This window comes from Pseudopipra pipra, chromosome 2 (genome assembly GCF_036250125.1).
Source record: "Pseudopipra pipra isolate bDixPip1 chromosome 2, bDixPip1.hap1, whole genome shotgun sequence".
Classification (NCBI taxonomy): Eukaryota; Metazoa; Chordata; class Aves; order Passeriformes; family Pipridae; genus Pseudopipra; species Pseudopipra pipra.
In genome coordinates this window covers 92,785,991-92,800,892 of record NC_087550.1, presented here as the reverse complement: position 1 = coordinate 92,800,892, position 14,902 = coordinate 92,785,991, and the positions used below count along the sequence as shown (strand labels likewise).

Sequence of the window (14,902 nt, the reverse complement as noted above, 5' to 3'; positions counted from 1 at the left end):
GGTGTAATTCTAAAAAAAGCTTTTGAATTTGTAGAAGAGAAATAAGAGAGTGCCTATTTTGGTGGCCTTGACCAAAGACAGCTCCATTTAGAAAATCTGAGAGATGATTGTAAATAAGATATTTTAACTCACTCTCTAGCATGCAGGTTAATCTGCAGGCCAAATCCTTTCCAATACATGACAAAGAGGGTAGGAATGATACAGTGTTCCTGCTTCATGCGTACAGTTACTTATTATGTGCTTCAGTGTTGACTGGAATTCTGGGGCCACCTAATTTTCTTCTGTATTTGGATTAATCTGTAACACTAGCACATGTAATGCACATTATATATAAACTTATTTTATTTTACTTGTTTCCTATGTTTGAAAAATCTCCCATGACTAATTAAACAAGAATTGTCATTTCTCTACCAATAACGACAAATTCTGTATGGGAAAACAAGAGGGAAGATAGGACAGAAGAGGTTCCTATACTGCAGTGTGAGTAAGCAATTTTGCTGTAAGGATTATCCTGTCAATTGAGGAGCTTCCTGTATGATAGTGACTTCTGAGCATTTCTGAACTGCTTGGCTCACTTGGATAACATTGCAACTCATTACATCTGAAACAGGGTCTTAAATACATCTCTTGGTAAACTAAGTTAAAGCAGTGCATCTCAAATATGAGATATTTTACGAAGACTTGGAGCTTAAGATACCTCTTTATATTCCCAGTGTTCTCAGAAATAATTGGAATTCCCCTCCCTTTTGTCTCTCAACTAGTTAGGCAGATCAGGTGTGGGGGGAGTTTGTGTCAAGTGCCAGTCCTATAAAAGTATAGCTGAGAGACACAGTTGTCCATCTTTGAATCTTGCCATCAGTAATGAAGGTTTAGTAGATCATTGTTACACTTTCAGCATCTCCTTTTGAAGCTTTTAAGTTGTGCAGATAGCGGTTGGTGGTTTGTTTTAACTGGAGAACTGTTCTGAATCGCAACATAAAGAGCAAATATTGCTTATGGTTTTCAATACGACCATTCAGGATCCATGGCTCGACTGGTACTTTTAGGTCGAGATATTTACCACAATGAGCTGAAGAATATTGCAGCCAGAGCATTCACTGGTGTAATGTTGCTTTTTCATGTTCTCTATGCACAGAAACATTATGACGAAAATTGTGCAACTGGAGGGAAATTGCCAGTTTGCTTTATGTACCAAAAAGACAAAAAGAAAATATAGCTATGTTATTACAGTACTTTATGTATGAAAATGTACATATTTTTTCCTGTAGTGTCTTAGGAATATCATTGCTAATATTGGGAATGTCATTCTTTGCTTGCCTGGAGTACTTCTCAATGGCTCATAACCTGCTTATGAACTCTTTTCTATCAATTAGGAGGAGAAGATTAAGGAAGAACTTTAATTTCAAATATTCTAGTTAATTATTTCTTAAAATATAATTGAGATGGAGTTTTTCCAAGGTTCACTAAAAATTGTTTCCATCTCCATTACAGCTTTACTTCCTTAAAATCCAAGCTTAGAATTCAGCTCTTTACTCTTGAGCAGGTTTAAGTTACTAAAGCCTGAAATTTTAATACCTTTATTTCCATCGAGATTTTCTTTAATTTTACTGGCTTACCATATTCATTAAGCTTCTATGATGATTAAAGAGTAGCAATAAGATAGACACTCTTAGAGCATATGAGCAAAACAACTGCTGAACAGATGGTTGAGGTTCAACTGGAACATGTTACAGCAGTAATGTTTATTTCTTTATTTATTGCTGTGATAGAACATTTGAACATAAAAATCTAATATTCTAGTGATAGCAAAGCAATCCTTTCTGAATTAGGATAAAATGGGACCTTCGCAAACAGGTGAAAACTAGGTTGTACTGGGGAAAAAACATGGAAATTGCCAAAACTTTTCATGTAATATTGACTGACAAAGCTTTCTGTAATGTAAGAGTTGAGAAAAGGACAGTGCAAAGCCCAGAGATTAGCAATCGTTAGAGCCGTGTTTGGTAAAAGGAAAACTTTAAAAGTGATGCAAGCACAGAGGGAATACTAAATGCGAAATACTTTCCAAATTTTGCTTATCTAAAAAATTCTGCTGAGAATGCCTTTCTGCCAGTAAAACAAACCCTCTCCAGTGTGTCTGTGCATGTGCGCCCATACATTATACATGACAGACCCTGATGCTACAGTTTTAGCTGAGGAAGTGTGTCTACTTACTGGTAATATTACTGATCAACTATAGAGACCAAGATGGGAATTGTAAAAGGAGTCTCTGTATACATATAAATCTGAAGAACAGACTGGAGGAGGGGAGATAGGGTTAAGAAAAATACGTAATTGTTGGTTCTTTTCTTGCGCTCTCATCCAACTTCACACTTTTCAGTGTGTAGAGTGACCTGTAGATTTTGTAGACCTGAAGCTGTGTAGTACCCAGAGACTAAACAAGAAATAGCAAATTTTGCCTATTTTTCTACCAGGCCCTTGGGCTCATACTTGATTTGCCAGAGTGAAGGAATGTAATTCAGATTTTATGCTGTGGGAGCAAACTCCCAGATAGATACACGGTTTGCTCTAGTTATGTCTGATGCTTTCTGAAGAAACATGTTTCTTTCATAGAATCATAGAATCAACGGGGTTGGAAAAGACCTCTGAGATCATCAGGTCCAACACTCAAATTGTTCCTTGCTTGAAGAGTGATTCTTATAATAGTTCAGTATCACGCAATTCTGGTACAAGAGATGCTAGCTCTCTTCTTATATAGTAACATAATCATGTATATGGGAATCCTAAAAATATTAGCTGTGTGACTTTTAAAACAACTAATGTATGATTGAGAACAACTTAAGTGTTTCCTATTCATAACTATTTCCTTTATTTTACTCATCTCTTGGTGATTTTAAAGCCTTTCATGTATATATTGCCTTCTTCCCTCTTACAATTTCAAATTGTTGTGACAAGCTCTGAAATTCCTTTTGTTTTAAAATGAGAATAACATTATAAGATTATTTTGTTGGTTTTGCCTGATAAGCAACTATTGATATTAGTTGACAGAACCAATTTTTTTCCTTAAATGTCTTGCAATAAATTACAGACTTATCAAAAATGTAGTTATGTGATGATCATTCAGACATTAGTACTTCAATACATAAAAGTCTGGGGATTATTTTTGGGTGGCATTTTATGCACAGCTTGGAGACTCGTTTATTTTGTCTTTTGCTCTCCTCCATTACTTTCAAGACCACTTGAGTTATAGTTTCATAACTTACAGTATAACACCGTTAAAGATCTGATGAATGGTGTCCATAAATGTACTATAGTTGCTTAACCTAAATTAGTATGAAAATAAGTCTTCCGTTTTAAATGTTCTATTAGTATTAATAGCATTGTACTTTCTCAGCAAGATGACCACCTACAGCAGCATGGTTTTAAAGTATTTATTTTAAAACATACTTTATACCCACCAGAAGTGCTGTTTGCTTTTTTTCTTTTTATCGTTCCAAGCATTGCCTTAAGCAATTGCTTTGTTTTTAGTTTAGCTTTTTAACATGTGTTTCATCTCTTCCTTCTAGTACTGCATTAAAATATTAAAAAAGAATGAAGCAGTCTGAATTCTTTCAAGCCTATATTGCGATATTGTGCTTCATTTCAGCACTTCACACGCTTAAAGGAACCCCTATTCAGTAAAGCACACAGACACATTTAAACCATTTATGATAATAAAATGTAATTTATGCCTGAGACTTCTAAATTGAGACTATTCTCTCAAATATAAGCTTTGATTTTCATTTTTCCCTCTTGTTTGACAGCTGGAAAATACCCTATTCTTACTGCTTTAGTTCTCAGTCTCAATGTATTATGTAATCCTGACTCCAAAGCTGTTATAGTCTCTCCTGCAGTTGTGAAATCAGATGGTGTCCTTAAGAGTGACAGAAAGTCTTAGTGTAGATTAAGAAATTTATTTTTGTTTTTGTGGGGAAGGAGGTAATGTGGAGGTGGAAACTGATTTTGTGAGTCTTCTGTATAAATACAATACTGCAGAACATTGAAATAAATACACTGAATTCTACTTGTTGTTGAACTTGGATAAAGACATAGTAATTTCCTACATTCAGTATAATGTCCAGTTTTATAATTTCACTGTGAAATGGTATGTAAAGTTACTCAGTCACTCAGCAATAGGTTCTCTGTTATTCCTTGACAGATCACAGAGCTGCTGGATGTTTCAATGGAGCTGGGATGCTTCTTAGCCGGAGCTCTGATCTCTTCTCAGGGTCACATGGTTACTGAGGAGATTATGTGCTGTATTGAACCAATACGTGACTTTCTTGCCATCATTTTCTTTGCATCTATAGGTAACTTCCAAGACAACTTATGTTAAAATATCTAATAATATCTATAATATTAAATAATGTTATATCTATAATATATAAAATATATACAATATAGAAATATATAATATAAAATATATAAAATATAACATATATAAGACATAAAAACATAGCTCAAAAATGGGAGGGAGGAGAAAAAATGGTGTCTCCAATGTGAGGGGAGGAAATAGATTTTCTTTTGTTGAAATACTAAACTGCTAACTGACCAAAATATTGGTTTGCCTTTGTTACTACTTTTAAATGTAACATCCAGTTTCAGAAGCCATTTCCATGTTGTACTCTTAAGTCATGTTTTAATGTCAGTTTTTCATTGTTAATTCTGAATTCATACTATTTAAAATATGTAACTGAAAATTTTAAGGGAAGAAGGTCTTGGTTTGGGTGTTGGTTTTTTTGAATGTTCTTCCGTCTTCCCAGCAGCTATATTTGTAATTTATACTAAAATTGCATTACTATTTTGAGTCAATTGGCAGAGTAGTTTTCAGGTTCTTGTGGCTTGGTTTCTAGAAGCGGGATATGACAATGGAAACAAATCTTTTTTATAGCTTCTTGTTCCTTTAGTTAGGAAGATGTGACCTGTGTTCTCAACACGGGGAAAAATAATTGAACAAGATGTATCTCAGAGACCACCTGAAAGCCAACTGAAATGCAGCATTGGTGCCTAAAACCGGGAGAGTAACTCATTGTGCTTGTTACCCATTACAGTCAATCAGTAGCTTCATTTTGAACTGCTACATTCCTAGCTGTCCATACATGCCCCAGTACACTTTCTCTGAAAGAAACTGGAGTGCTCAAGTATGGTGAATGAGGAGACAGGTCCTGTGAAAGCACTTCCGTCTCCCTGTGGATTATATAGGAGATGCACATCCTCTGTTGGGGGCTCTGCACGCTCTAAGATAGAGGGTTTGGATGTAGCCCACTGCACAAATCCAACCTTCTTCAACCCATGCTTACTCAGAAATTCATGGGGTTTGGGTTTAGTTTAGTTTTGTTTTTTTTTCAAGACCACCCTTGGGTTTTCTTCTGGTTTTATTTGAAGTTTTCTATTGTTCTTTTTCTCTCCTTGTATTTATTCAGATTACAGTTAAACCCCATCATTGGCATAATTTTAATGCAGTTCCTTATATACCTGTTCGATAAGCACTGTTTCATAACAGAAACTAAAACTGTTGGTGTCTAGCAGAATAAAAAGGAAATAGTTATGCTTGCCAGTCTTGATGTTCTTGGGTTTTTTTGTTTTTGTTTTTACCCAGCCCATGATAATAGCTTCTGATAATCAGTCAGATTACTTAGTAATAGATATGTTTATTTGAATAACTTATTTTTAATAATGAGAGGAAAGTGGTGAGCTTTGGTAAAACTCTTGGGCCCATATAACTGCCAAGGTTGGATGAGTAATTGCTAAATGCTCACAGATGTAAGTTGTTCATGTGTTTCACTGAAGATGGTGGTACATGGATAATGTTATCAAGGATACAAAGCATGACAAGTAGTTATAAGCCCTAAGTCAATTTTACAAGGGACTGAAAAAAAAAATACTGTCCTACACTCTTGTGGCTGCATAAATTAGGGCTAGAGATAAGACTTTGTTAGAGTACAAAAAATAGCAAGACCTCCCCATTGGTATGCTAGCAGCACTCCATATAGCCTGCATTGTACTCTAAGAAAATTATTCAGTTATTCTGTTACAGAATTAAAAAAAAAACCTTTTGAACTGTTGTTACCATTTTAACTACAAGAAGGGAAAGAAAATTGCCTAACAAGTTTCTATGATTTTACAGAAAATAGGTGTTAATCCTGCCTCAGAAGAAAATCCGCTGAAAAAAATGAGAAAAATGAGCAATGTTATAGGCTTCTGACAAAATGTGTCAATGCTTCCTTGTTAAAAGAATCAACCAAACAAAAAAAGAAAACCCAAAATCCTAAAAAAAACCCCAACAAAATCCACTTTCACCCCCCCAAAAAGAATTAGCCTGCCCTTTCCCCTTTACTTTCAGTTACTTTTAAATTTTGTCTGAACAGGAAATTCTATGGAGTGGCAAGGAGCTAGGTTCTAAAAGGAGTGATGTGATGTTGCGAAGAAAACCTGAGTAGAATAAAAAGTATTCCTTAAACTTCTTTCTTACTGGATTTCTTTTTAAGGACTTCTTGCTTGCTCTCTACTTATATAGGCACCCATGCAAATGCAGGATCACTCCTGAGGAGAAAAGACAACGCAGAAAGAATCGTGCCTTGCAGAATATATCTCCTAAGGAGTCTTTCTGCTGTGCCTTTTGCAACCGGGCGTATCTATCTTGTATTGGCCTTTTTAGCCACCAAGGTGCTTGTAACAAACGTGGGTAGAGCCCTTCCCAAATCTTCGTTCATGAAGCCCAGCCATGATGATGATGATGATAAAGATGTAGAGATTTACTATATGAAATTACGTAAAGGTCACAGGGAAAGGTTCTTCCCCCCGGCTAAAGAGAAGGTTTGTTGCTATATGCAGCAAGCATCCTGTTACAGAGAGTGGGAACACTTGAGATCCCGAGGTAGGGTGGTACACCACTGCAGTAATATAATACAATTTTTGGTCCTTCTAGGATAAAGACACAAATAAAATATTTTAACTTAATTGAAAAGCGACTGTAAATATGTCATTTGGAAAAGGTCGTTCCTGTTTTGCTTGTCTTAAATGCCTGTTTTCTGTTCTCACTACAGAAATCATTTTGGTGCCTAAAAGCTGAGATGAACAGCACTTGTTCATGTAGTACCTATAACAGTGGACCTGCCCTTAGCTTGACCTGTGTAATGGCACTGCTCTCAAATTTGCGCTTGGGTGCATTTGTGGGAATAACACACCTTTGCAGTTAGGCATTAACAGCTGCACTTGGAGTTACTCACTGTCTGTATATTCATTTAGGCCTCTGTGTTTTCTTCAAGGTTTCTGGCTCTCTAACCTCTGCTGAGCTTAGACAGTTCCTGTTCATCTCTGTCCTCACTGATAGTTTTGAGAGAAAATTTGGACCGATCCCTTAGAGCCACATCTTGAGAATTTTCTAACTCATTTCTGTTTTGGTACCTGGTACTCAGATCTTTCCCCTATGTAATTTGATTTTGTTTTGATAGCTTTTTAGAAAAGTAGAGTGTTTGACTTTTTTAAAAAAGCTCCAACATCCCGTTTTTTTGTTAGTCTGCAAGGCATATGGAGTTTGAAATTGGGCATCGGGACCCTCTCTGCCACTGATGAGGAGGCAGATTACTTCCAGTGGCTGACAGAAGTTGTGCATTCCCTGTGTGCTGTGCAGATGTACTCACTCGCCAGGCTTCATGTTTCCCTTCTGGGTAAATCTTGTGCTCAGCGTTGGACCCTGAATGCAAGATGCTGAAAACCCTTTCACAACATGGTTTTTTTCTTCAGAAGACAGGTGTTGCTGCCACTGTCAGCACCACCACTGTCCAGAACAGATATGCACACAAGTATTCTCTGATAAGCCTCTTAACATTTCTGTTGAATTTGAGAAAAATCAAAGGAAGATCCCAACTGGAATTCATTAGGTGGCATGCATTGCCTTTCCTTATCCATCCAGTTCTACTGCTTTGTTTTCCTGCACAATGAAACTTGGAGATTTCAGGCTCTCAGAACTGACTTTAGAATGAAAAGGACTTTCCCTTTTGCAGAAAGATGAAGAATGTTGGCTTTCCCCTCTGGTATTTAGTGATCTAGCCAGGGCTGCAGCATTTATTGCATTTGCTAGCTATGATCTTATGTTCATTAAGACTCCTAGTAGATACAGCATCCCAATGCACAGCTAACATGATTTTTCTGAGTGATGTCCTGTCTTGAGGATGTGTCAGAATTAATTCTGCTGGCTCCAGGCTGACCCACAGAGTTCTGGTTTTTGTAATAATGTTTGCCATCAAGGATCTCCAAGATTCCTTTTCTTTATGTGGGATCTACCAGGATGTGGTCAAGACGTTTGGATGTTCACATGCTGTTTGGCAGCCATCCAGCAGATTGGTAGAATCTGTCTAATCAGAGAAGGAGGGAGTTTACTTGTTAAGGAAAAAAGTACTTATAAAAAGGATGTGCAAAATCTTGCCTGTAATTGTCCACAGAATAACACATACCAACTTACATGAGTGAACTGTGCTTTTTGGCCTGCCACTGATGCAAGATCACCCCTAGGCCTCTGTTCCAGCTCTTTCAGAACACTGCTTAGAATTAAAGTCTGGACCCTTATGGTCAGCTCTGTAAAGGTGGACCTAAGTGTTATCCTAGCTATTGACTGCCGGCCAATGTGCCATGTGCTACCTGATAACACTGCTGAAGTTTTTGAATTATTCAAAGCATTTCTTTTGTTTTAGTCACAAAATCTGGTCAAAACCATTGCAATAAATGCTAATATTTGTGCACCTTCTGCCTGTGAAGTTAGTCTTTCTGTTGACGTTTGTGTTGTCAGGAAGGCTTCACATGCTCGTACAGGAGCCTCATGTGAGTTCTGGCCTTATCCTAGGTTTTCATCTGGGACTGGGGCAAAGGTCTGTAATGACCATAAAAATCTCCTATGATGGGATCTATTTCCTACAAAAAGAAAATATGTCTGTTTGATTTGTCTGCTCAGAATAGTGTATGCAACAAGTTTAGGCTTGCTTCACCTCACAGACAGTTACCTCCACAGGTTTGGTATAGAAATCTGCTGTAGTTTGTGCCTTAGGTCTTTGGAATATAGCAATAAATCTCCATGGGCAGCAGTTCAAATGGACTTCACCCTGCTCCAGAAGTAAACAGGTAGTTCCATCAGGAGTGATGAGAGCACTAGGTTATATTTATATCCTCCCTCAGAAACCTTCAGTTCTAGATGTGTCAGAGTTGGCCCTCTTATCTAACATGCCATTGCTATGGGCTGTATTTCTCTAATTGCTTTTCATGTATTTTCTGAGGTCAGCCTAAAGGTGAATGAGCACTGTGCATGTGATACACAGTGAAAACAGAGAAACTGCTTGCCCCTCCTTGTGCATCTCTGCATACATGCAGATTTTTTTTTTGGTGTGGTGTTCATCTCTTATTTTACCATTTCTCCTCTTACTTTGACAGTCTTTTGCATTTGCGCTTCAGTAGTTGGAAGAAAATTAAGAAAAAAACAGGGTGTGTAAATGCTGACTGGGTGGTACTCATATAAATATCTCTGATGTACTTGAAAAATATTTCCATCCACAATAGAATGAGCGTATGGACAAATCATTGTGACGTTACTATAAGTAACTTTCTTGCACAGTCTGGAAGAGATGACAACTCTTGGTTCTCTATAGTTCTGGTTCTGCACTGCTACAGGGCAGAAAAAATTAGTGAAACCTTGTCTTGCATTAAAATAAGAAGTTACAGCATTGATTTACGTGCCTTTTGCTTTAGAAAGCTAAATTTTTGTCCTTCACCAGAAATAATTGGGTTGGAGAACTGCCAACTCTTATGGATTTATCAGGAACACCACCACTATTTTGCTTTCTGTTTTTAGAAGCTTTTATGAAAAAGGAATGAGCTTCCAAAGATGCACAGTTATGTTTGCCTGCAAAACTTCCTCATACTCTCTGAGGAAAAAATGGATTTAGTCAGCTGTGAGTAAGATTATTGCTTAGTGACTCTAGGACTTCTCCAACAAATACTTTTTTTTGTTGTTGTTGTTTTGTTGTTTAATATTAGCAAGATTTAGTTTTAAATTTCTGTGTTCTTTGTGGTTCTTGTTATCTTGCTTCATATAATTACTGAATTAAAATTTTTAAAAAAAAGAGCAGAAAACCTCAAAAAGACACCCCACCCCCACAAAAAAACCACCACAACATCAGAACAATGGGTTTGTATGTAATTCCTTAATTGTTAAACCATGCTCAGGGGTTTATGGCTTTACCTGATTTCAGTCTAAGTGTCTTTTCCAGTTCAGGTGACTTTTAGTGTTTGCAAGTGAGGGTCATGTAATCAAAAATAGTTTCAATTTCTGTTGTACCTATAGGCTATGCAAATACTGAATATCATGTTCCTCCCACAGTAATAGTCTGTTACCATACCATACAGAAAGGGTAAATGACTAGAAAAACATTACAATGACTGTGCAGAACAACGGAATTGTTTTCCTGCAGGATTTTTATAGCTTTCATTAGAGGTGAGTTTCATTTCAGATTCTGTATTGTTGACTGGTGTGGAAGGCAGAAAACTTTATAAATGAAAGTGCTTGTGGGTCACTCATATACAACTTAACTCAATTGGGAATATGGCTTGTGCTAAACCCCTCCAAAGGAAAAATGGCTGGATAATGCAGGAAATGCTTTTATGATCAAGTAGGTAGTTAGGGATTTAGTGATCAAGTAGTTGGTAGATATGTTAAGGCTTTCTGTTTGGTTAGTTTTGAGAATACAGTCTTGCAATTCCATATATTATTAACCCAGAAAATTACCATCATAAGATATTGGCCTCAAACTTTGAAATATTGTTTTCTTTCCTTCTAGGACTTCATGTTTTCCCCACATTTGTAATATATGAACTGACAGTTTTGCTATTCCTTACATTGTCTGTGGTCATAATGAAGGTAATTTCTTTTACTCTTTTTTATAATCTTTTTAATCTTTAATAATCTGAATAATCTTTGTGCTGCATACCCTAAAGAAAATTCTATGCAAGAACTGAAAATCTGATTTAACAGAGAGTATTACTGTAAATCTGTATTTGGAGGAATCTTACTGATTAGAATACAGTTTGATACAATATTCTTAGGGTATTAAAAAAAAAAGTACTGTAATGTTAAAAGTAAGTTACACATGGTGAAGTGTTTGTTTATCTAGCTTGGAATTTGTGACAGTTATCAAGTGTTTTTATTATAGTAAACACAATACTACTTTTTGCCGTTCAGTAAAACATTTGTCTCTTTTGACATTAATACAGAAGACACACTTAGAAGTCCATTATTTTATGTTATGTCCAGAATTACTGTCTTTGATGCTATATATCTTACAAAGTTTGTACTATTTCATTTATTGCATTTTTTTTTATTTAAACAAACAAAACAAGACAATCCACAAGAACCCCAAAAAACCTGTTTTTAAAGTTTGTCTTGGCAGTGCTTGTCCTTTCTCTGATTCTTCCAAAGACCAGCCAGTATATCAAGTGGATTGTCTCAGCAGGACTGGCACAAGTCAGCGAATTCTCTTTTGTTCTGGGAAGTAGAGCACGCAGAGCAGGGATCATATCTCGGGAGGTAAGGTGTTCTATACTTATTAACTTCATTTTTTGCACCTGAATAACTTAAACTGTAATACAAAATCCCAGTATTTGAAATACCAATAGACTCCAATTTTGTGACATCTCTCAACTGTTAACAAATAGAATCAGCCCGTACAAGTGGATACTTGTATGTCCCTGACAGGTTTCTTAGTGCTGTTTTTATTTTTTTCATATTGTACTTTAATATTTTAAATAGCTTAGTTATAAATGCTTTACCTTAACTGCTCTCACTGACAACTTCTTTATTTACCTAAGCAGTGAGTTGGAGATAGCATCTGAGTCACTAAGAATAAGAAGGCTTTGCTTTTAAAATCTTGATACAGAACAAGGTATAGGATATGTATAGAGTATTGGATATGAAGAAGGAAATACCAGCAAATAAGAACTAGAGAGCAGATATCGTGATGTGGAAATTGCTGTAAGCAATAAACTTGTAATTAGTTTTTCTTGCAAAGCTTATTCATTTTAGATCCTCTACAGAAGAAACAACCAATGTTTTCAGTAGTCATTAAAAGAATCCCCAGGCAAGAAGCCTTAAACTTAGTTTTATATTGAAGCTGTGAGAATGTTATTTTGTTTTGAAGATGAAGTCTGCTTTGTGAAATTAAGTAAATTATGGCTACAGAGATACAACAAGTGACCTCACTTTCTAGTGCTAGCTGCTTTGTTGTCTGTGCTCCTGCTTACAAAAAATACTCTGCTGGTGCTCAGAGCTTTTCATTGTGTGAGCAAGTGGGCTGTATAATGCTGGAACCAATTCCAAATAAAGCGTGTGTGAAAAACTTACACAATGATGTTCACTTTTAGGTAAAGGTGATTCATTTTCATGTTCGCTCCTGCATATGATTAGGAGTTACAAATATTGCATGTTTGCATAGAGTTTCAAGATCTCTGTACGTGATCACAGAACCAGTTTAGGGGCCACCCACTGAGCTTGAGGGCTTTTAGGCTTTCATTTTTTTCTGCTCTCACATAATTATCTACTGTATAGGTTTGTATAGCTCTGAAATTTCCTAAAGTCATTCTTCTGCTTGGGACCTCAAAACTTACTTCCTGCCACTGTGTTCTAAGACTCATTCAGACTATGTAGTTAAGATCTTTTTTTTTTTCAGAAGATGTGCAGTATGACTTAAAGGGATGTTTGTTTGCTCTTTTCAGTGTAGAATAGTAGTGAACTTTGCCATTATATCATTAAGCCAGAATAGTTTGGAGGGGTGTGGGGGGTTTTTTTGTTCTGTTTTAAATAAAGTGATATTTGGCCTTCAACTTCTTAGCAAATACTGAGCTTTCAAAATTCATCTCTTAACTAAATATATGAACAATTGTTTTTCTATAAGCTCACAATGGTGTTTTTGTAATTGTATTTTCAAACCAGGTAAATGCGTAATTAAGATAATTTGAGCATGCTTTTGTTTGCTTTTGTAGCAATACACGAAGTTCGTTATGAACACAGGTGAAGTCTCTTAAAAATACTGTCCAGAGGAGTGTGGTCTCCTCAAACTTCTAGTCACTTCTTAGCACTGTCATGTAACCAAGAGACATAATGGCTTTTATTTGCCTTTTGCAGGTCTATCTGCTTATTCTGAGTGTAACTACTCTAAGCCTTCTACTTGCCCCTGCCCTGTGGAGAGCTGCGATTATGAAATGTGTTCCGAGACCTGAAAGACGCTCAAGTACTTGATTAGGATTTGCACATATAGAAGAATATGTCTTCTTGCAAGGAATATCTTCATTGCTCGTTGTATTTCTATGCAGTCGGGAAACAAGACATTTTGAGCAGTCAGTCCTCTTAGCAAGCACTTGGTCATGAGCCTTATACTGATCTAAAACAAAACAAAATTCAACACTAAAAAATATTCGTCATTTGAATTGCACACCTTTTACAAAATTTATTTCTCTCTGACAGATTGAAGTCTGCCAGAATATTTGTTTCCGATCCAATCTATTATTCAGATCATAAATTATTTTTTTAAAATATAACATCATGCAAACTGTGCTGATTATTTTTTGCCTGAATGTGCCTTTTAATTTTCATCCTATTAATGCTGGTTCATCACCAGATTTTGTTTAAAAAGAAAAAAAAATATATATATTATGGTGCCTATGGTATCATCTTTTATTAAATGACTTGAGTCATTTTCACGTTTAGGAGTTTAATATAGCAGCATAAAATTAATTACAAAACAAATTTCTAATGGTGAGTAAAAGAGTAGTCATCTACATAAAGAAAAGTTTTAACTGTTTAACGTCAATTCCAAGCAGCCAATTACATATTCCAAATGATGCAGCCAGTACTGTGTGATACTTTATTCCAAAATGCAGCACATAACGTATTTTCTTACAGTGGTAAATTTTGTGTTAGGTCTTGTATTTATTTACATAATTGAACTAAAAGTTGACAGTAAGAAAGGGCATAACTTACATTTGCAAACTGACAGCTGTCACCCATTCTTGTTGCTAACTGCTGTTAAGTAATGGTTTACAGGTTTTTTCCTTTGTTTTTCAAAAATAAATGTGGTAAAAACTGGGAAGTCTAATTTTAAGCAGATGTGAAAAATCTCACTTCTGTAACTTTGGAGGTTGGATGTTATTTGACACTATACTAGGTTTGAAATTATTTTAAGTAAATTAATTTGCAGAAAACTAGAAATGGAAGGCTGAATGCGTATTTGCAACTCCACAACTTTATAAGTTGCATTTACATTGAATAAATTCTTAGTCTTTTTAAAATATCATGATATTTTAGAAAACAGTGTGATCTTAATCAATGTGATCTTAAATGTGCTTTTCTTTAAAATGTTGTATGTAGTCAGATAAACCTTGTAAAAGTCCATTCTTTAAGTGTCATAGAAAGAGATTACTCATAAGCTACAGTATACTCAGACAGAACATTAAGGAATCATCTTGAGGTTTATCTGCTAAAACCAATACTTAAGATACATTAACACTTCAGGTCAGTATTGTAGTGTCATCTGAAGTAACTTTGATACCCACAAAATGGTTAGAAAAATGCATGTTAGGTAGGTTTAAATTGTCAATTAAAATGAAAACTGTCCTCCAAGTAGCAAGACAAAGCTTTAGATGGATTTGTGTGCTTTACACTTCTTTCCTCTACCCTACAGCAGCCTCAGTTTCCTCCTGTGTTTTCTTTGACATCTGCTGGACTTAATAAATGCAGGTGGGACTAGACTGGAGCATGTACGAACTACTAGGACAGGGTAGAGTTCATCATATTTGAGTTCTTCCTCACTGGATTCGGAACTTTCTC

At 35.9% G+C, this 14,902-nt stretch overlaps 1 protein-coding gene across 4 annotated transcripts in view; it reads left to right on the top strand.

The window, feature by feature from the left end:
• TMCO3 (transmembrane and coiled-coil domains 3) overlaps positions 1 to 14,366 on the top strand; it is a 32,576-nt gene extending 18,210 nt beyond the window's left edge. Inside the window, exons 10-13 of one of the 4 annotated variants that reach the window (XM_064646441.1) lie at positions 4,196 to 4,346; positions 10,863 to 10,942; positions 11,459 to 11,608; positions 13,202 to 14,366. In XM_064646441.1, the coding sequence (XP_064502511.1) occupies positions 4,196 to 4,346; positions 10,863 to 10,942; positions 11,459 to 11,608; positions 13,202 to 13,315 (495 nt within the window). In that variant the 3' untranslated portion in view covers positions 13,316 to 14,366. Of the gene's footprint in view, positions 1 to 4,195; positions 4,347 to 10,862; positions 10,943 to 11,433; positions 11,609 to 13,201 lie in introns of those variants that run through there. The other 3 variants (XM_064646442.1, XR_010428517.1, XR_010428518.1) reach the window with 3 other exon arrangements.
• Positions 14,367 to 14,902: the final 536 nt, after the last annotated feature.